This window comes from Haliotis asinina, chromosome 8, assembly GCF_037392515.1.
Source record: "Haliotis asinina isolate JCU_RB_2024 chromosome 8, JCU_Hal_asi_v2, whole genome shotgun sequence".
In the NCBI taxonomy this organism is placed as follows: Eukaryota; Metazoa; Mollusca; class Gastropoda; order Lepetellida; family Haliotidae; genus Haliotis; species Haliotis asinina.
In genome coordinates this window covers 40,462,070-40,486,896 of record NC_090287.1, presented here as the reverse complement: position 1 = coordinate 40,486,896, position 24,827 = coordinate 40,462,070, and the positions used below count along the sequence as shown (strand labels likewise).

Genomic DNA, 24,827 nt, shown 5'->3' with positions numbered 1-24,827 from the left:
GTCCTCTTATCTAGACTTGCCTCTTTGAAGGATAGAATTACATACATGGGCCTAGCCCTCCGTACAGCCTTGGAGCATGCGACAGTCATGCCTACGTTTAATAACACTCGTGTAACAAGTAACGGTTTCAAATGTGGTATACTACACTCAATATGACAATATTTATGTAAATATTATTCAAAGAAAGAGAGACACTCAAAGAATAAAATCGCTTGCCCTGAATCCACGTACGATATGGTATGTAAACACTACTCAGAATCCAAAATGGCGGAAATTTTAAACGCACTTAGTGTTAGCATGTATTTTCGAAAACATCCCAGCCGATTCTAGGTTCATCGGCAAAGTTTCAGAAATATCATTGGTGATTTCATGAAAAACTGATGTCAGTGATCATTAATATGTTATTTAGAAATTCAGAACTCCGATTTTTGCAGTTCAAAACACATATCAAATGACGCTGTGAATTTCGGATTTGTGTAAAAAGTAGGACAAGTAAATAGATCTAATCAAGAGTCAATTTCAATATTCTCAATGAGTACGTTCTGAATTAATACATATAATTTACTAATCTAAACAAAACAATAAACAAAATACTCACTGTTATGGTGATGAGCCCCTTTTGAAAGTGAGGAACAGACACAGAACCCTGTACGACTGGCAGCCGCGCGAGAAGTGTGATGTCACCGAGCGGGAAAGTACTCGCACAGGCAATGACGTCACATGAAGAAGTCATGTGCAATGTGTCACAATTTGGATCTTGTGGGTTAAAAGATAGAAGGAAACATGTTTCATAACTTCACTGAAATGAGTGAAGTCAAGAGCACAAGAGTGTATAATATTATAATAAATTGTATGAAACAAAAATAAAGTAAATACTATGAATAAGCTTCATTATATACTGAAGAGATAGATCTATATGGTAATTTTTAAAAAAAAATATCACATGCTTCGACCCTGTTAAATATGATAGTCCATCAAGTAAGCTCCGGGATGAGGAGATTAAGATGTAATGATTTTCCAACGGGTCAGTGCTGGCAAGCCGTGGACAGAACGTCCTCCCAACGTTATGCGAACGTTGCACCTTGGTCTGACATACACGCTGTTGCGACGTCCTGGTTACGTAAGTTGTAACGTTGTGACAACGTCTGTAAATGACATTCTCATAACCTTCAAACGTGAAGTTATATATTTTCCTCAGTTGAACGCATTTAACAAAGCAAACAAGACAAATTTATTCAAAAGTTGTTCTAGATTCAATATCGTCTTGGTAACTAATTAGATGGTCAGCTGCAAATGAAAACATCTTCTAATAGGTCAAGTAAACAAAATGTATGAAACGAACGTCCTCTCAACGTTACGAGTACGTTACACCAAAGTATGAAAAATACGTTGCAAGAACGTAATGAGAACGTAATGTGTAACGTTGTGGCAAGGTTGTGATATGACGTTATCCTAGGACGTTCTAATAACGTCCTAGTTACGTCATTTCCCGACGTAACCAAACCCTGACGTAAACATAACGTTGTGGGAACGTCGCGTGTTAGCTGGGATGCACGTCTTTGAAGTCTACAATATCTTACATATCGTTTCTCAGCATTTCTGTCAAGTTTTCAATGTTAAGAAGAAAGAAAGCAAAACACTATCATATCGAAAGGGTGCCGTTTCTCTGCACACTAATTGTCTGAACATAGTTTCATTCTAGAATTGTACCTGTGTCACACCCATTGAATATTAGTGAAATTTTAGCGAATCGCTTTCAAAGGGGTTATTTCTTGTAACTTTCTGTGTAAGTACAAGTAATGCTCCAATCATCTGAAATAATCGAAGATTGGTGGCAGTTACCAAACGACCAAATAATCGTTCACAATTTTTCATTATCGAAGCAATTTGAAAATATTGTTTTATTGTTTGAATCACTTGACAATGGAACATGTTTTAGAAGCTATCAAAGATCCATGTTTAATTCTTACAAACCTAACTCCACTTGCTGAACAGACATGTCTGAATATTCCTTGAGGATTCTGGGAAGTTTGTGTTCACGATGTATCAGTCATCATTTTAAAGTAGCAATTTCTTGAGTAATTTTCTGTGATTTATTCGAAGCCTTTCACGAATTGTTGAAAGAATTTAAAATATCAATGGTAGTCAATAATTTGGTGGTTTCAAAGGTATAAGTAACATACGCACGTTTACTGGAATGTTAGGTGTTAGTACGGCATGACTTACGGCACGACTTACGGCACGACTTACGGCATGACTTACGGCACGACTTACGGCATGACTTACGAGTTTTAATTCCCACGTCCCATGACGATCCGGGTCAGACTGAATTAGCCTTCAGTAACCCATGCTTGTCGTAAAAGGCGATTAACGGGATCGGGTGGCCAGACTTGCTGACTTGGTTGACACATGTCATCATATCCCAGTTGTATAGATCAATGCTCATGATGTTCATCATTGGCCTGGTCCAAACCACCGCCTTATATTAAGAATGCTGCCGACATCACAAAACTCTGATTTTTTTTACTTTTGGAAAGTCCACGTTATTCAAATTCCTGTTGTCTCAGAAACGACGTGTGAACATACGGAAAGTAAGGAAGCATAGTAGGGCCACGATGAAAATGTTTTTGTGTGTCACTATCTCCTACGTAGGACATAGTAAAAATTACTATCTGCTATGTAGGACTTAATATGTCCTTTTAAAGGTCCACTTTTTGAAGTGTGGTTATTTGACTGAGAAATGTTTGGTTATGCAGGACTTTTGACAATAGAAATGCACGTCAATGCATATTCATTACACTAATGCAATGTTAGTACACACTGATACTGTGTGTGTGTGTGTGTGTGTGTGGTGTGTGTGTGTGTGTTTGTGGAACGTGAACCATGAGCTTATTTCATTTAAGGGTGTTATCTCTCTCTCACTCTCTTTCTCTCACACACACACGCGCGAGCTCGCGCACTCATACACACACAGACAGAAAGGGGAAGGTGGGGGTGTGGGGAGTGACGGGGTGTTCTGATATGAAATTCTCGTTATGATACATCCTCCGAAAGCTTTCTTGTATTCTAATGAGGCTAGGTTGGAACAGATATAACGTTCGTTTGCGCGTTTTTTGTGATTGTTTACGACTTGACTTGACTCGGGTTCAAAAGTGTTGAATACGGCGTAAAACAATAAGGAATTAAAATAGGCAAAAGATTGTCATTATAGTTGTTTGTATAAGTATAAGGGAATAAGTACGCATAGATTGCCACTGATAGTTCAAGACACGTATGTGCACGCAGGTTATGACTAATGTGCAACGCCCCCTGAAGTATGTAACAAAGTGCAACATGTAACTAACTGGAAGGCGTAACAATAGAGCAAACTGAACGCGAGGCAGAAAAGTACAACAGTCGGTATAACGCATGAAAGCATGTCCAACTATTTGTGCCATGGCCCAGTTGGCGCTTCATGCACATTCATGTGCAACCAACCGTGCAAACAAGGGCATGCTACTCGTCATGTCATAGGACTTTCAGTTCTATCTTCTGAATATTTTAATGCCCTTCATTACAGAGATAACAACACATGTGGGTCGCCTTTGGACCAAAAGCCTTTGCATGGCACCCCTTTGCGTGTCACACCACGAGCGCTCATAATTAGCTTTAGTTCTTGACAACGCATGCTTGATGGTGAAAGTAAGAATGTATCAGTTCTGAGTATCAGGTTTTGATCATACATATGAAGTGTGTCATAACTATGAGAATTAAAACATGTTCCATTACTCAACTAAACCAAATTACAACAGTGTCTACTTGCATATACACACCACACACACGCACGCAGACACATAAACACGACCACACGTGCTACCAGCTTCACATATCATATGGGAATGCTTAACTTAACACATTTTGCTGGTGGTAGCGGCAGTTCATGAATTTCTTTGTCTGTTTCATGACAATCAGTTTCCATAGGTGTTACGGAAACACATCGGTAAAAACAGAACAGTGCTGTTTTCTCAACAAAGTTAAGTCAATCAGGAAATGTTTATAATAGTGGATTCTGTCTCTGTCAGATTATGTGTGCCTATACTGATCCTTGAGTAATATGCAACAATTACACTACCCATCAAAAGTGTAGACTCACTTGAAACACTCAGTATATGTTATATACATTATACATGGTTACAGTGTCGATGAATTTGTCCAACTTGGGGGAAGAAATGCAAACCTTATGCAGATTAACTGCACGAGGACGAGTCATAAAATGTTGAAAGGTATGTAAAAATATCGCGACAATAATCTTTTTAACGTTACGAATTTGTTTAACAATACATCAGTTCATTTAAAAAGTATGGAATATTTTGCAAAATCTAGTTTAGAACAGTTGATTGAAATATGTGGCTACATTTACACTAGTGAGTCTCAACGTTTGATGGGTAGTGTAGTTGAACACACGAGTCTAATGGCGAAAGAAACAGTAGACTCCTAGAGTAAATGAAACATATGATTGTAGACTCTAATGGTAAATGTAGCACATAACTGTAGGCTATAAACGTAAATGGAACACATGACTGTAGACTCTAAACGTAAATGAAACACATGGCTGTAGACTCTAAACGTAAATGGAACACATGGCTGTAGACTCTAAACGTACATGTAACACATGACTGTAGACTCTAAACGTAAATGAAACACATGGCTGTAGACTCTAAACGTAAGTGGAACACATGGCTGTAGACTCTAAACGTACATGTAACACATGGCTGTAGACTCTAAACGTAAATGGAACACATGACAGTAGACTCTAAATCTAAATGAAAGACAAGGCTGTAGACTCTAAACGTAAATGGAACACATGGCTGTAGACTCTAAACGTACATGTAACACATGACTGTAGACTCTAAACGTAAATGAAACACATGGCTGTAGACTCTAAACGTAAATGGAACACATGGCTGTAGACTCTAAACGTAAATGAAACACATGGCTGTAGACTCTAAACGTAAGTGAAACACATGGCTGTAGACTCTAAACGTAAATGAAACACATGGCTGTAGGCTCTAAACGTAAATGGAACACATGGCTGTAGGCTCTAAGCGTAAATGTAACACATGGCTGTAGACTCTAAACGTAAATGTAACACATGGCTGTAGACTCTAAACGTACATGTAACACATGGCTGTAGACTCTAAACGTAAATGGAACACATGACTGTAGACTCTAAACGTAAATGGAACACATGGCTGTAGGCTCTAAGCGTAAATGGAACACATGACTGTAGACTCTAAACGTAAATGGAACACATGGCTGTAGACTCTAAACGTACATGTAACACATGACTGTAGACTCTAAACGTAAATGGAACACATGGCTGTAGACTCTAAACGTAAATGGAACACATGGCTGTAGACTCTAAACGTAAATGAAACACATGGCTGTAGACTCTAAACGTAAGTGAAACACATGGCTGTAGACTCTAAACGTAAATGGAACACATGGCTGTAGGCTCTAAGCGTAAATGTAACACATGGCTGTAGACTCTAAACGTAAATGTAACACATGGCTGTAGACTCTAAACGTACATGTAACACATGGCTGTAGACTCTAAACGTAAATGGAACACATGACTGTAGACTCTAAACGTAAATGGAACACATGGCTGTAGACTCTAAACGTAAATGGAACACATGGCTGTAGACTCTAAACGTACATGTAACACATGACTGTAGACTCTAAACGTACATGTAACACATGACTGTAGACTCTAAACGTACATGTAACACATGACTGTAGACTCTAAACGTACATGTAACACATGACTGTAGACTCTAAACGTAAATGGAACACATGGCTGTAGACTCTAAACGTAAATGGAACACATGGCTGTAGACTCTAAACGTAAATGGAACACATGACTGTAGACTCTAAACGTAAATGGAACACATGGCTGTAGACTCTAAACGTACATGTAACACATGGCTGTAGGCCCTAAGCGTAAATGGAACACATGACTGTAGACTCTAAACGTGAATGGAACACATGACTGTAGACTCTAAACGTACATGTAACAAATGACTGTAGACTCTAAACGTAAATGGAACACATTTCTGTAGACTCTAAACGTAAATGGAACACATGACTGTAGACTCTAAACGTAAATGGAACACATGGCTGTAGGCTCTAAGCGTGAATGGAACACATGGCTGTAGACTCTAAACGTAAATGGAACACATGACTGTAGACTCTAAACGTACATGTAACACATGACTGTAGACTCTAAACGTACATGTAACACATGACTGTAGACTCTAAACGTAAATGGAACACATGGCTGTAGACTCTAAACGTAAATGGAACACATGGCTGTAGACTCTAAACGTAAATGGAACACATGGCTGTAGACTCTAAACGTAAATGGAACACATGGCTGTAGACTCTACACGTACATGTAACACATGGCTGTAGGCCCTAAGCGTAAATGGAACACATGACTGTAGACTCTAAACGTAAATGGAACACATGACTGTAGACTCTAAACGTACATGTAACAAATGACTGTAGACTCTAAACGTAAATGGAACACATTTCTGTAGACTCTAAACGTAAATGGAACACATGGCTGTAGACTCTAAACGTAAATGGAACACATTTCTGTAGACTCTAAACGTACATGTAGCACATGACTGTAGACTCTAAACGTAAATGGAACACATGACTGTAGACTCTAAACGTAAATGGAACACATGACTGCAGACTCTAAACGTACATGTAACACATTTCTGTAGACTCTAAACGTAAATGGAACACATGACTGTAGACTCTAAACGTAAATGGAACACATGGCTGTAGGCCCTAAGCGTAAACGGAACACATGACTGTAGACTCTAAACGTACATGTAACAAATGACTGTAGGCCCTAAGCGTAAATGGAACACATGACTGTAGACTCTAAACGTAAATGGAACACATGGCTGTAGACTCTAAACGTACATGTAACACATGACTGTAGACTCTAAACATAAATGGAACACATGGCTGTAGACTCTAAACGTAAATGGAACACATGGCTGTAGACTCTAAGCGTATATGGAACACATGGTTGTAGACTCTAAACGTAAATGGAACACATGACTGTAGACTCTAAACGTAAATGGAACACATGGCTGTAGACTCTAAACGTACATGTAACACATGGCTGTAGGCCCTAAGCGTAAATGGAACACATGACTGTAGACTCTAAACGTGAATGGAACACATGACTGTAGACTCTAAACGTACATGTAACAAATGACTGTAGACTCTAAACGTAAATGGAACACATTTCTGTAGACTCTAAACGTAAATGGAACACATGACTGTAGACTCTAAACGTAAATGGAACACATGGCTGTAGGCTCTAAGCGTGAATGGAACACATGGCTGTAGACTCTAAACGTAAATGGAACACATGACTGTAGACTCTAAACGTACATGTAACACATGACTGTAGACTCTAAACGTACATGTAACACATGACTGTAGACTCTAAACGTAAATGGAACACATGGCTGTAGACTCTAAACGTAAATGGAACACATGGCTGTAGACTCTAAACGTAAATGGAACACATGGCTGTAGACTCTAAACGTAAATGGAACACATGGCTGTAGACTCTACACGTACATGTAACACATGGCTGTAGGCCCTAAGCGTAAATGGAACACATGACTGTAGACTCTAAACGTAAATGGAACACATGACTGTAGACTCTAAACGTACATGTAACAAATGACTGTAGACTCTAAACGTAAATGGAACACATTTCTGTAGACTCTAAACGTAAATGGAACACATGGCTGTAGACTCTAAACGTAAATGGAACACATTTCTGTAGACTCTAAACGTACATGTAGCACATGACTGTAGACTCTAAACGTAAATGGAACACATGACTGTAGACTCTAAACGTAAATGGAACACATGACTGCAGACTCTAAACGTACATGTAACACATTTCTGTAGACTCTAAACGTAAATGGAACACATGACTGTAGACTCTAAACGTAAATGGAACACATGGCTGTAGGCCCTAAGCGTAAACGGAACACATGACTGTAGACTCTAAACGTACATGTAACAAATGACTGTAGGCCCTAAGCGTAAATGGAACACATGACTGTAGACTCTAAACGTAAATGGAACACATGGCTGTAGACTCTAAACGTACATGTAACACATGACTGTAGACTCTAAACATAAATGGAACACATGGCTGTAGACTCTAAACGTAAATGGAACACATGGCTGTAGACTCTAAGCGTATATGGAACACATGGTTGTAGACTCTAAACGTAAATGGAACACATGGTTGTAGGCCCTAAGCGTAAATGGAACACATGACTGTAGACTCTAAACGTAAATGGAACACATGGCTGTAGACTCTAAACGTACATGTAACAAATGACTGTAGACTCTAAACGTAAATGGAACACATTTCTGTAGACTCTAAACGTAAATGGAACACATGACTGTAGACTCTAAACGTAAATGGAACACATGGCTGTAGGCTCTAAGCGTGAATGGAACACATGGCTGTAGACTCTAAACGTAAATGGAACACATGACTGTAGACTCTAAACGTACATGTAACACATGACTGTAGACTCTAAACGTAAATGTAACACATGACTGTAGACTCTAAACGTAAATGGAACACATGGCTGTAGACTCTAAACGTAAATGGAACACATGGCTGTAGACTCTAAACGTAAATGGAACACATGGCTGTAGACTCTAAACGTAAATGGAACACATGGCTGTAGACTCTACACGTACATGTAACACATGGCTGTAGGCCCTAAGCGTAAATGGAACACATGACTGTAGACTCTAAACGTAAATGGAACACATGACTGTAGACTCTAAACGTACATGTAACAAATGACTGTAGACTCTAAACGTAAATGGAACACATTTCTGTAGACTCTAAACGTAAATGGAACACATGGCTGTAGACTCTAAACGTAAATGGAACACATTTCTGTAGACTCTAAACGTACATGTAGCACATGACTGTAGACTCTAAACGTAAATGGAACACATGACTGTAGACTCTAAACGTAAATGGAACACATGACTGCAGACTCTAAACGTACATGTAACACATTTCTGTAGACTCTAAACGTAAATGGAACACATGACTGTAGACTCTAAACGTAAATGGAACACATGGCTGTAGGCCCTAAGCGTAAACGGAACACATGACTGTAGACTCTAAACGTACATGTAACAAATGACTGTAGGCCCTAAGCGTAAATGGAACACATGACTGTAGACTCTAAACGTAAATGGAACACATGGCTGTAGACTCTAAACGTACATGTAACACATGACTGTAGACTCTAAACATAAATGGAACACATGGCTGTAGACTCTAAACGTAAATGGAACACATGGCTGTAGACTCTAAGCGTATATGGAACACATGGTTGTAGACTCTAAACGTAAATGGAACACATGACTGTAGACTCTAAACGTAAATGGAACACATGGCTGTAGACTCTAAACGTACATGTAACACATGGCTGTAGGCCCTAAGCGTAAATGGAACACATGACTGTAGACTCTAAACGTGAATGGAACACATGACTGTAGACTCTAAACGTACATGTAACAAATGACTGTAGACTCTAAACGTAAATGGAACACATTTCTGTAGACTCTAAACGTAAATGGAACACATGACTGTAGACTCTAAACGTAAATGGAACACATGGCTGTAGGCTCTAAGCGTGAATGGAACACATGGCTGTAGACTCTAAACGTAAATGGAACACATGACTGTAGACTCTAAACGTACATGTAACACATGACTGTAGACTCTAAACGTACATGTAACACATGACTGTAGACTCTAAACGTAAATGGAACACATGGCTGTAGACTCTAAACGTAAATGGAACACATGGCTGTAGACTCTAAACGTAAATGGAACACATGGCTGTAGACTCTAAACGTAAATGGAACACATGGCTGTAGACTCTACACGTACATGTAACACATGGCTGTAGGCCCTAAGCGTAAATGGAACACATGACTGTAGACTCTAAACGTAAATGGAACACATGACTGTAGACTCTAAACGTACATGTAACAAATGACTGTAGACTCTAAACGTAAATGGAACACATTTCTGTAGACTCTAAACGTAAATGGAACACATGGCTGTAGACTCTAAACGTAAATGGAACACATTTCTGTAGACTCTAAACGTACATGTAGCACATGACTGTAGACTCTAAACGTAAATGGAACACATGACTGTAGACTCTAAACGTAAATGGAACACATGACTGCAGACTCTAAACGTACATGTAACACATTTCTGTAGACTCTAAACGTAAATGGAACACATGACTGTAGACTCTAAACGTAAATGGAACACATGGCTGTAGGCCCTAAGCGTAAACGGAACACATGACTGTAGACTCTAAACGTACATGTAACAAATGACTGTAGGCCCTAAGCGTAAATGGAACACATGACTGTAGACTCTAAACGTAAATGGAACACATGGCTGTAGACTCTAAACGTACATGTAACACATGACTGTAGACTCTAAACATAAATGGAACACATGGCTGTAGACTCTAAACGTAAATGGAACACATGGCTGTAGACTCTAAGCGTATATGGAACACATGGTTGTAGACTCTAAACGTAAATGGAACACATGGTTGTAGGCCCTAAGCGTAAATGGAACACATGACTGTAGACTCTAAACGTAAATGGAACACATGGCTGTAGACTCTAAACGTACATGTAACAAATGACTGTAGACTCTAAACGTAAATGGAACACATTTCTGTAGACTCTAAACGTAAATGGAACACATGGCTGTAGACTCTAAACGTAAATGGAACACATTTCTGTAGACTCTAAACGTACATGTAGCACATGACTGTAGACTCTAAACGTACATGTAACACATGACTGTAGACTCTAAACGTAAATGGAACAGATGACTGTAGACTCTAAACGTAAATGGAACACATGACTGCAGACTCTAAACGTACATGTAACACATGGCTGTAGACTCTAAACGTAAATGGAACACATGACTGTAGACTCTAAACGTAAATGGAACACATGGCTGTAGGCCCTAAGCGTAAACGGAACACATGACTGTAGACTCTAAACGTAAATGGAACACATGACTGTAGACTCTAAACGTAAATGGAACACATGGCTGTAGACTCTACACGTACATGTAACACATGGCTGTAGGCCCTAAGCGTAAATGGAACACATGACTGTAGACTCTAAACGTAAATGGAACACATGACTGTAGACTCTAAACGTACATGTAACAAATGACTGTAGACTCTAAACGTAAATGGAACACATTTCTGTAGACTCTAAACGTAAATGGAACACATGGCTGTAGACTCTAAACGTAAATGGAACACATTTCTGTAGACTCTAAACGTACATGTAGCACATGACTGTAGACTCTAAACGTAAATGGAACACATGACTGTAGACTCTAAACGTAAATGGAACACATGACTGCAGACTCTAAACGTACATGTAACACATTTCTGTAGACTCTAAACGTAAATGGAACACATGACTGTAGACTCTAAACGTAAATGGAACACATGGCTGTAGGCCCTAAGCGTAAACGGAACACATGACTGTAGACTCTAAACGTACATGTAACAAATGACTGTAGGCCCTAAGCGTAAATGGAACACATGACTGTAGACTCTAAACGTAAATGGAACACATGGCTGTAGACTCTAAACGTACATGTAACACATGACTGTAGACTCTAAACATAAATGGAACACATGGCTGTAGACTCTAAACGTAAATGGAACACATGGCTGTAGACTCTAAGCGTATATGGAACACATGGTTGTAGACTCTAAACGTAAATGGAACACATGGTTGTAGGCCCTAAGCGTAAATGGAACACATGACTGTAGACTCTAAACGTAAATGGAACACATGGCTGTAGACTCTAAACGTACATGTAACAAATGACTGTAGACTCTAAACGTAAATGGAACACATTTCTGTAGACTCTAAACGTAAATGGAACACATGGCTGTAGACTCTAAACGTAAATGGAACACATTTCTGTAGACTCTAAACGTACATGTAGCACATGACTGTAGACTCTAAACGTACATGTAACACATGACTGTAGACTCTAAACGTAAATGGAACAGATGACTGTAGACTCTAAACGTAAATGGAACACATGACTGCAGACTCTAAACGTACATGTAACACATGGCTGTAGACTCTAAACGTAAATGGAACACATGACTGTAGACTCTAAACGTAAATGGAACACATGGCTGTAGGCCCTAAGCGTAAACGGAACACATGACTGTAGACTCTAAACGTACATGTAACAAATGACTGTAGACTCTAAACGTAAATGGAACACATTTCTGTAGACTCTAAACGTAAATGTAACACATGGCTGTAGACTCTAAACGTAAATGGAACACATGAGTGTAGACTCTAAACGTAAATGGAACACATGACTGTAGACTCTAAACGTAAATGGAACACATGGCTGTAGGCTCTAAGCGTGAATGGAACACATGGCTGTAGACTCTAAACGTAAATGGAACACATGACTGTAGACTCTAAACGTACATGTAACACATGACTGTAGACTCTAAACGTAAATGGAACACATGACTGTAGACTCTAAACGTACATGTAACACATGGCTGTAGACTCTAAACGTAAATGGAACACATGGCTGTAGACTCTAAACGTACATGTAACACATGACTGTAGACTCTAAACGTACATGTAACACATGACTGTAGACTCTAAACGTAAATGGAACACATGACTGTAGACTCTAAACGTAAATGGAACACATGACTGTAGACTCTAAACGTACATGTAACACATGGCTGTAGACTCTAAACGTAAAAGGAACACATGACTGTAGACTCTAAACGTAAGTGGAACACATGGCTGTAGACTCAAAACGTTCATGTAGCACATGACTGTAGACTCTAAACGTAAATGGAACACATGACTGTAGACTCTAAACGTACATGTAACACATGACTGTAGACTCTAAACGTAAATGGAACACATGACTGTAGACTCTAAACGTACATGTAACACATGGCTGTAGACTCTAAACGTACATGTAACAGATGACTGTAGACTCTAAACGTAAATGGAACACATGGCTGTAGACTCTAAACGTAAATGGAACACATGAGTGTAGACTCTAAACGTAAATGGAACACATGGCTGTAGACCCTAAACGTAAATGGAACACATGACTGTAGACTCTAAACGTAAATGGAACACATGGCTGTAGGCCCTAAGCGTAAATGCAACACATGACTGTAGACTCTAAACGTAAATGGAACACATGGCTGTAGACTCTAAACGTACATGTAACACATGACTGTAGACTCTAAACATAAATGGAACACATGGCTGTAGACTCTAAACGTAAATGGAACACATGGCTGTAGACTCTAAGCGTATATGGAACACATGGTTGTAGACTCTAAACGTAAATGGAACACATGGTTGTAGGCCCTAAGCGTAAATGGAACACATGACTGTAGACTCTAAACGTAAATGGAACACATGGCTGTAGACTCTAAACGTACATGTAACACATGACTGTAGACTCTAAACGTACATGGAACACATGGCTGTAGACTCTAAACGTAAATGGAACACATGGCTGTAGACTCTAAACGTAAATGGAACACATGACTGTAGACTCTAAACGTAAATGGAACACATGGCTGTAGACTCTAAACGTAAATGAAACACATGGCTGTAGACTCTAACAGTAACTGAACTAGTGAAAAAGGAAATGGTTTCCGTGTCTGGGGAAATTAAGTTGACCATTTCAGATTAATGTTTATTAACATATATGGAGCAACTCTTACATAGGGGATAGTAAGTCCTACGTAGGAGACAGTAAGTCCTATGAAGATGATAATAAGTCCTGGGTTGGAGACATTAAGTCCTCCGTAGGAGATACTATGACCTACGTAGGAGATAGTATGCCTTACGGAGGAGATAATGAGACTAAAATATATTCACCATGGTCCTATTTCGCTTTCGTAAGAAACTCCTTCATGATAGTATTAGTGTTATTTTTAATCTTTGAGACAGGGATTTGGTAGTGCATGTATTCAAGAAGGATACAGCGAGTAGTTAGTGATTGCCCCAGAAGTACTGAATGAAGTGACCTTTTTTACTTGTACTGCATTTTGCCTTTGTTTTCATTTTTTAATATTTAATATGCATTTTATGTTCCCGTTTTTCCCATTTTGTGGTTTTGTGATGTTGCAGATTTTGCTCACGTATACGCAAACAACTGTTACCATAAGTCTCTGAGAGGTATTCATATGTCAGCAGAATTGTTTCCCGGCGTAGAAAAGACCTTGTAGAATATGCTTGTCATAAAAGGCGACTATACTTATCGTAACAGGCAACTAACGGGATGGGGTGGTCAGGCTTGCTGACTTGGATGACAGATGTCATCGGTTCCCAGACCGATGCTCATGTTATTGGTCACTGGATTGTCTGGTCCAGACTCGATTATTTACAGACAGCCGCCCCATAGCTGGAATATTGCTGAGTGCGGCGTAAAAAACTCACTCAATCACTACAAAGGCATTGTAGGCGTGTAATGACACGTCATCAGTAGTGAGGCTGTTGTTTCCTCAGAAATAAGTGTTCCAAATTAAAATGAGTCAAATGAAAATGAGTGTAACGCTATCCTGCAAATTGTTTTCTTTATTGGTAAGATGTTTTGACACACCTATATCCTAATCAACTCATTTAAGCATGGTTATGCAATTATTAATGTTTGCTCTGCGGGCTGATCAACTTGTGTTTGAGTTATTTGCGGCCAAATACGCGAAGAAATGAAACAACCAGTGGGCAGAACAACGCTGCGCATAATGTAAGTTGAGCAGGTTGCACATGTTTTAAATATTTTTGTTATTGACGGAATCATTGAAGAATTGTGTATTGAAGAGATCTTCAATAAAGCACGGATGCAAAACATCTGTCAAGGGTTAAAACATGTAAAAATATTATTTTCTCTTCATCATCTGTTTCTTCCTTTTGCTTCATCATTGGCATTTTATCATTCTTGTAAATCTAATACTCTCTACTTGGTTTGGAATGGTACATATCAGACCCCAGTGTGATTGGCAACATGTAGGGAAACGCTTAGCAGCTATGTAACTGTCTCCCACTCACATTATTCTACAGAACTGAAGGGAAATGATCAATGAAAACGTGTCCACTTGCATAACAATGTTCAGCTTATCCAGACCCTCATGTTAGTGGTTTAACGGGGTTACATGAACATTGAATACAATTGCTACATTATTTGCAAAGATAAAACCGGTAGTTCACTTAAAAGAAACTAGTGTGATCATCTGGATTTAGTGCAGTTAATAAGAACAGGCCAAAAATGTTCAAATACGTACCCCAGTTATCCAGAATGATACATTTCCAACTAGAATACTTAGAAAAAATCGGAAATGTGTTTTATATCGTTGAACAATATCGCGATTTAATTCCAAAAAGGTGAAATTACATGACATTTGTAATCTATCACAAAATCTGGAATTATTTACCGGCACTGAGTAAAGTATTAAAACAGGATCATTTCTTCATGTAATTTCAACATTAACACAACAATTACAACACTATTGATAGAATGTGTGGAGTGTAGTGCTGAAGACGTATCAGTCAATAACAAAATATAAGCTGAGTTCTGATATCTGCAGAAAAGTATGTTAAAAAACCCTCATCGTGGATATGACAGTCCGAACACTATTTACATAGGCAACTGAAATGCATGAATTCATTTTGTCCTACAGTGTTGTATGAAACCTTCTGAGAGTTAGATAAAACAAGACACCACAGCGTAAAAATAATTGTAAACGAAAAGTTACTGTGTTCTGTAATCATGATTAAATGGTAACATGATTAAAACATGATTAAATAGTATTAGATTCCCGGAAACTGAAAGACTATTCACCGCGTACTGACACGTAAACAATTGTTTTGTTGTGTCACCAACAGTGGTGACGTCATTCAAATCATATTGTGACGTAAAGTTAGAATGACGTCACAAATGAGCAACTCCAGATGCTACCATGGGAACCAGCTGAAACGGCCAGCTGATGACACTTCACTGCTGTATCCGTATTGGATGTAAACGAGTGCAGACACTAAAACCCTTTGGTTTACTTTTGTGTTTACAATGTCGATAAACATCATGTGTTGGCCAAGCACGGGAATATTTCATTTGAAACCTCCGGCTGACGCCGTCGGTTCCAAATGCATTCCCGTGCTTCAAATACTCAATAACACCCGGAAATTGGCCAACACATGATGTTTATCTCCTAAATAAAACAGAATACCCGGTATAAGGTGTAAACACGACTGAAGCTTTTACCTGGGTGCTAATGTTCGAGTGTAGTATGATAATCACTCTGACACACTGATCGTAAGTAAATGCGTGAGTATTCGAAGATGTGACTTCCATGCTCGGTTCAGTCTCCCGTACCATATGGTCATTACCTCAAAACTAAATGCCAGAGGATGAAGCAAAGGATAAAGATAACCATGGCTCTTTTTATTTTATTGTTCTTTCTTAAAAACGTATAAAACATAAATTGGGTAAAAGCGATGTCGAGCATTACCGAACATCTGAAACCATAGCAGCCTAATACACGTTGTGTTTCATACTATGAACCTTTCGAGAAACTTATTCAAGTATAAAGGAGAGTTAGTCCTGTCCACATGCATGTTTTAGGGAGCTATTTGACTTCGTCAACGTTTTATTCATCAGCTCCGGTTAATCTTGTCGGCCTATTCGAAACACTGGTCAGCTTGGAACACTGAGTTGAGATCGAAGTGACAATGACTGTCGTTTGTTGGATATGCGCCCAGGAAGTTTATAAACCCTTTCCTGTTAATTCAATCCTTGTTCCCGTTTGCCGAAAGTGCATTATATAATTCATACAAAGTGGATTGCGGTGTTTCACAATACGTCTTTGGATGCTACACAATTTCAGGAAGTATGTTTGTAAGGAACAAATGGACGTCAGTATAATACAATTTTGACAAGATTGAAAACTAACACAACATATGGTCCTGAGTGAGAATAACAAGTGTTGCAGCTGTCACTCGGACTGATAATATTGTTATTCCAGGTCGATAGGTATAAACATGATTTACACCGTTTCGTTGAATATGGCAGTACATGTATATTCAATGAAATGAAAACCATACCTTTTGGAAATGTTTTTCCAAAAATAAATACTTAAAATGTTTCGTGCTATTACGCGGACATTTACGGTCTATTGATATACTTGTGGTTAGGTGTTTGCATAGGGAGTTAACTTTTCAAAGATATAAACATACATCGATGATGCTGTATTAACGTTCAAAGTAGGAATGTATTGGTTTATGATCACGCAACTTGCTCCCTAAAGTATGGTAGGGTGGAACTATGAGGGGTTAGGTTTGTTCGGACAGTACCATAAAAAGATTGCTTTACAGTGGCAAACCACTCTCTCATTACAATTTGGAATGGCGAAATGTCCTGCTGCTCACCAAATGACCCAACTTGACTCATTGAAACTGCTGTCCCTCATGACCTGTGTCCGAAGAACTAGCCGCTTGACCCAGTGCTGATTCGGTTTTGATGTTTCCCCACCTTGATCATACCTGGACAAATACCTGGACAGATATGTCATCAGGAACAGAAACAGTTTAAATACCGCTTCCCTGGTCAATGTTCATACACCCCATCAAACCATGCATAAGTTTCAAACTAGATACTCGGTTGAAGACACACTCGTGTCGTTCCACTGGGATAGATCATCAGACGTCCCGATACCGATACTTCAGCCTTCCCGATACCGATACTTCAGCCTTCCCGATACCGATACTTCAGCCTTCCCGATACCGATACTTCAGCCTTCCCGATACCGATACTTCAGCCTTCCCGATACCGATACTTCAGCCTTCCCGATACCGATACTTCAGCCTTCGCATTTTATTAGCATTGTGAAGTGACTGCAAAATATGCATCCAGATCATTCCGATTTCTTCGGAATTCATTAATCCATCGGAAAGTGTGGTGTCTTGTTTTAGAATACATTTTTTCATTCCACAAATCTGCCTGTTCTTATATTTATGGCATAGACATTGATATTTCCCAACCACTCAGTACAGATGCATGGAACTGTGTATCATGTCCACTGAGTACAGGTTCAGTCGACATCAGACACCTTATTGAACTGCTGTCGTAACATTCATAATTCTCATCTAGACTAAAAGGATAATTTCACTATCAAGCCATCATTTGCTTTTTAGGCATATTTCAACACCTTCGCAGCCCTGCACTTCATTCTACATCAGAGTGGTAAGTAGGTTCTACTTGAAAAACTGTGTGCACTTGTGAAAAAGAATTGAAAGCTTAATTTGTAGCGCCTGTTATGGTAATTGCGGATGCAATTTTACATGCATTATATTTAGGATCATACTTTCCTAGTAACCTTAATATTATCTAAGACACATGTGTTCAGATCTACGCCACTATGCCAGTACCTCTTTCCAAGATGTACACTCAAGTCCAAAAGAAACGATACAAAGAATATTTTGACTATAACATAATGAAACAATATATAATGTTTGAAAAGACATGTATTTAATATACAGATGAATAATCACCATAATTTAAAGAGATTCATCTGATTATTGATGACAACAAACTTGGAAAAATATTGAAACAAGAGTGTGTCATTTGTCCAGTATTCGATCTGGTCAAAATGTATAGGCACATCATGATACTGTGAATTTTATCAGAGCAGTCAGTATCTCGTATGTCCACCTCATGCATCAATACACGCGGCAAAGGGTCTCAGCGCTTGATCAATGTAGCGGGTAGATGTTACACCATTTCCTCTACAGTGACCAATATTCTGGAACACCATAGGGCCTAGGTTGTGACTGAGAGAAACCCCACACCATTATGTTCGGACCTCCCAACGATGGTTTGCAAACCGCTCCCCGCGTCGTCGCCATACTCCCACTCGGCCATTGGCTGTCGAGACGCAATGCCGACTATCGTCGGAGAACACTACATTTCACCACTCCCGGTGACGCCATTTCCGATGATTTGTGGACTACTGGAGACGAGCATGACGATGTCGAAGAATGAGGATCGGGCCCCGGTAAGGCCTGTGGCAGCTGACGTTTCTCTGCCTCAAACGCCTCCGCACGGTGTCGGCGCTGACTGGTCTCTGGTGATTGCCGATGGTTGTCAGCCCTAGCGAAACGATTTTGCAGGTGATGACAGACAATCAGCCTATTTTGCCTCAGTGACACTGCGATGTCGGTTGTGCTTCTAGTGGCCTGAACTCGTTGCTGCTGTCGGTATATAGTTCGCACGTGAACAGCAAAATGATTTGAAGCATGTCTTGCTGTCCGGCCAGCATTAGGTCTCCCTAAAGCTTGGCCCCTCTGTTCCTTTAATAATCGTGGCATGTCGCCACTGTCGAGGAGTGAATGATTCGGTGCATGTTCATTGGCGCTTATAGGGATGGCACCTCGGGATGCACGTGCATTTTCATGAAATGCGCACAAAAAATTAGTCCGATAATTACCTAAATAAGTGCGTTTTGACCATATGCTTTATTTCTATCAAATACATAACCTGTCACCAGATTTGCTTGAAACATTACTACGAACTAGGTCTGAAACATATCTGGCAAAAGTTTTGATATGGTGACGTTTCTTTTGCGGTTCAGTACATAATGACCTTCTCATTTCACCATAACATTTGGCAAGGTCCAAAATTTCATTTGTTATTGATAATAAGACCTCTGTTCGGGGTTAGTGTGGAACAGTATGTTTGTACATGGTAACAAAATTCTAATTAAAACCACGTATTGCATTCTTGATAATCACATGAAAGGTTTCTACGTTACTAAAATCTCGTTTATTTCCGCTATGAAGATAGTCCAGGTCAACGTCAACGTCAACTCTCTACAACCACGCTATGTCTTTGCTGACTACCGAAAATATCGCAATACGTATACCTGAAATGCGATGTATTGCAATGCAACGTGTTTGCCAATACACGGGCTTAATTGAAAGGTTAGTTTTCCAAAGCTGACGTGGACATTTTCTGCTTTCAGGGACATTTGCACACCCAGGTAAGGGCAGTATATATATATATAATAATCTTTTGTATTGCAAGTTCTCACTCAAATATCATTAGTTCCACATGATGTAAATATCAGGATTTCTCAAATCCTTTCTGCTATGTTAGCTTACCCAATAACTATGACATGTTTTGAAAATTAATCCAACAAAAGGCTGCTATTCTTTTCTGAGATAAGTGGACATATAACACGTTTGAGGTAAATTGTGTGATTCCTTTCAGATGTTACGGATCTGGCGAATATGTGTACTGGTGACATTGCAGGTAAAAGTTCGAGGGCATCACTTACATTTTTAGCAGGCAATCAGCGCCAAGGCACTTTAACACCTTATGAACTGTTGACAACGAATTTGTCTTACAAACATAAAGTTTGCCTTGCTGTATCAGATGTTGCTGCTGCAGAAACTTTGGTAATAACGAAAGATCTCGTGGAGCGGATCAGTCAACTATTGCATTTGATATGAGTTTAGTTTCACGCTAACATAATAGTTTTATTGATCGATTCAACCTTTCAAACCGTGATATATGAAATTTGTACCTGACCTGCCAGTCCTGTTCAAATTTTGGTTTCAAGTTCCAATCACATGAAAAAGAGCGCATTCCTAAATAATTCATTGTCCAAACTCTATTCTGTTCACAGTATCAATTTTTTTCGTTAAATTGTTGCATTTAATATCATACATTATTATTCATCACGTCACTCTGTACATTCAGAATAACTGTAACGTTAATTCTAAACGTATGTACATGCCCTGCTCTCTCTCTCTCTCTCTCTCTCTCTCTCTCTCTCTCTGTGTGTGTGTGTGTGTGTGTGTGTTTGTGTGTTTATGTGTGTGTTGTCAAGCTTACTTTTCAACGCTGACATCAACGCTTTTCACTTTCAGTCGAACTGGCAAAAGTCATCGGTAAGGATAATATGTTTTACAATAAATTTCCCTATTGTATTTAAAATTCTACATCAAATATCTGTAATTATTTGTATGTGTCATTATTAGGCAGATATCAGCTTCGAAGTACTGTTTTTCCTTTTTAACACAGGGGCTGATTGAAAACGTTTACCCAAAGTAAAGGTAAATGTGATACAGGCCACGTGTAAGAGTCTTGAGAAGGAGAAACTCTGTGTTACGCTAGCGCTCCTGTTTATTTTAGTCCATAAACATACTAAACCAGTTACTTGTGAATACAGGTCTTTATCGCCAGGGGCTATACACAAGCAACTAGCAGCAAAAAGCCCTTCAAACAATACTCCCTAGTTCATGTTCATCATTTCTACATTATGTAAACCACAAATTTGTTGTAATATACTGTTGTAACTATGTGGCGAGGGCTTATTTAAATTGGATAACTTGTGTCCAATCCGTTCCTTAACTGAATAAAATATGTTTCAGTCAGTAAGTAGCTCAGCTGCGCCTTTGAAAATATCTACATAATTATGCATCTTGAAGTACTTTGTATTTACGAAATACTCCAAAATTCAGTCACGTGTGGACCATATGATAGCCTCAAGACACACAACATGTGTAGACAGGCTGGTTTTCTTGAGTTCACGTGGACGTTTGCTATTTTTAGATTCAGCTGCGCGTACAATTTGTAATTGTAATTTGTAATGTAATGAGCTGTAATTTATCTATAATTGCGTTTAAGCTTTATGAAAGCATCGCTGAATTGCTTTTGCTATTTATCCGTTAGTTTTATTCATCGACTTTGTAACTGCAGTAATTGCAGTAATTTATTCATGTAAATTTATTTACTACGAAGTCACTAAAGGCATCAAAATGCAGACACAATCTTCCATTTCGTTGTTTGTTCATCGGGAAATGCAGACGAACATCATCTTGTCGATGTGTGAAGTTTTGATTTTTTTTGTCTGTATCTACCTCCCCTTCATACCTTCGGCCTCGTTCGTGAGTCTCATGTAGTCAAGTAAAGCGTAACGTTTACCCGCGAACTCTAACAATTTAACGCAAACATAAGGCCAGTACATGCATTTTGATAGATTTGGTGCCACCAGGGGTCAAATTTACAAGATTCTTGAATAGATTTGCCTATATTATTCTGACACAATATTATAAACTCCTTTACAGACGGACCCGTGAAGGTCCCGGGGTAGAATAGGCCTTCAGCAACCCATGCTTGCTATAAATGGCGACTATGCTTGTCGTAAGAGGCGACTAACGGGATCCGGTGGTCAGGGTTGCTGACTTGGTTGACACATGTCATCGGTTCCCAATTGCGCAGATCGATGCTCATGTTGTTGATCACTGGATTGTCTGGTCCAGACTCGATTATTTACAGACCGCCGACATTTAGCTGTAATATTGCTGAGTGCGGCGTAAAAATAAACTCACTCACTCCTTTACAGGACAACGAACTTCCTTTAGAGGTGTTGGTTGGAGCGAATGGTCATCCGATGCTTTACGTCCATGTACTTGTGTATCAGGGAAAACGATTTCGCACTACAGGAAGTTATTCTGCACAAGTGACCAATCTGAGAGTGAGAATAATGTTGGCATTCACATATATGAAACGAGAACACAACCCTGTGAATCTGTCGAACGAAGTAAGTATATTAGGAGCTTAAATCTCATTTGATGCTATAAGTTCTCATTTCTCATATCCGTAATTCTTTGACATTATTTCTTGTATTTGCATGCAAACGGGATCATTCCAAACTTAGTTATGCTGTCAAATATCCGACTCACTTTCTCCATTCATGGATCTTAGTACTAAAGCGTAGATATTTTTATCTTCCACGCAGGTTTGTCTTGTAAGTATTTTGTCATTCTCGTCGTCAACAAAAAGCCAGTGAGGTTATTCATGCATCTCTTGCTTGTCATTATCAACACATAAATCATAAAGTGCACAAAAAATCATGATTATATCGTAATTGTTTTGAAATCTATTTATTAAATAACTTATTTCTGTTTGCATATTTCCCGACTAAATGTTGTATGAATTGATGTGTTAACATTACACAAGTCTTATATTCGTATATTTATTCACAAAACAAAACACTGCTGTGCAGGGTTAAGATAAAATACGTCTACACAATCTTCGATACGTTGTTTGGGAGAAAATGTACTGTAACCAAAAGCTGGGACAGAAGAGATATTCATCGTAGTTAGAGTATTATATGAACACAGAATGCCTTCTAGAAAGTGATCAGGCTGTAGAATTAGGAATTCCTAGTAAGTGATGCAGCTCTGAGATGGTAGTTACTCGTTAAGAGTAAAAGTATGAAACGCAACCAGATGCTCACATGGAGATAATTGCTGACAAGTTCCTGCCTTAAGTGTGTCTATGTTTGTTGTTCTCCTTAACTAATTTCCCAAAGGAACGACTGTCCTGTGTAAGTATGATAACTATCATTGGCATAAAAAATTGTATTTTCACAGACGAGTCGGATATGAAGTGCATGGATACGATTACAGGTAAGTAGACTGTAGATATCGGTTATTGTTAGGATAGAACCTTATAACCAATCGACAGGTTGACGGAGAATCTATCCTCCTTATAAAGTGTCCATTCAGGGGAACATAGACAACTGCATTCAATAATCATTAAGTTTCAAGACAGTACAATGATGCTATTGGTTAGTTCAGCATTTCTCAGTCCCAAGTATATATTATCAGGCATGTGCTTATCAGATGAACAATTGTGCCTTCGTTAGAATTATATTGAATTCTAAGGAGGTTAGCCTATAACAAGAAAGCTCCTTAATCATGTCTGTAAGGGCAAAAAACATGATATGAAAAGAAAGATTAGCTTTCCCACGCTGGCATCGACACTTTCTACTTTCAGCTATGGTAAGAGATGTCGTTGGTAAGTTTAATGTTCTAAATTCATGCTAATCTGTTACTTTTTAAATTCTATGTCAAATACATGTACATCGTTTGTACATCGTGTGAGAACTATAACATTACTACTACATTCATTCTCCACATTAATAATCATAATTACGAATATGTATGAAAATTCTAATCTGAATCAGAATTATTTGTAACGTAAACCTTCACCAGTGTCGTGATCGTTTTAGCATATCAATAGATTGCGTCTAGCTGGATTTGGCGGCATCAAATTCAAAGGTACAGGATGGAGGTACCATGTATAGTATAGGATTCCTACATATTAAGCTTCATTCCCCTTAGGAATCTGTTATCCTCCACAGGTTCGTGTTTACCTTCATCCGAAAAATCAATTACAACAGAAAGGAAGCTTTTCTGCAGTGGGGAAAAATATGGCTGCGGCGGAAACGTCTATATTGACATGTATGAAAACTTTACAAAACTTTGTGAAGCTAGAGAGTTCCAAAGTAAGTATATCAGTAATGTGATATTTAATGTTTTTCTCTTTACTCATATCCCACAGCGTATTCTTTAAATATATGTTATCACATACATCTGTAATGCAGACTGAACCCAAACTTCACTAAATAGCTAAATTTCTGCAACACCCACTCATCAACATTAAGGGCACATGATAAACACTATGTATGAATTGTCAAGGTATCATTAAGCTCGAATGGTTAGGTTATCTAGCATTGATAATAATTTATTTCATATTAACACATTCGACTATGAACATACGG

The 24,827-nt window shown here is 38.8% G+C and overlaps 2 protein-coding genes across 2 annotated transcripts in view; one reads left to right on the top strand and one right to left on the bottom strand.

Moving 5' to 3' along the window:
• Positions 1-24,827, bottom strand: part of LOC137293709 (DNA-directed RNA polymerase II subunit RPB7) — a 130,269-nt gene that overhangs the window by 61,619 nt on the left and 43,823 nt on the right. The window lies entirely within an intron of this gene.
• Positions 24,506-24,827, top strand: part of LOC137295271 (A disintegrin and metalloproteinase with thrombospondin motifs adt-1-like) — a 70,779-nt gene continuing 70,457 nt past the window's right edge. The window contains exon 1 of the mRNA XM_067826589.1: positions 24,506-24,551. Coding sequence (XP_067682690.1) covers positions 24,506-24,551 — 46 coding nt within the window. The remainder of the gene's footprint in view (positions 24,552-24,827) is intronic.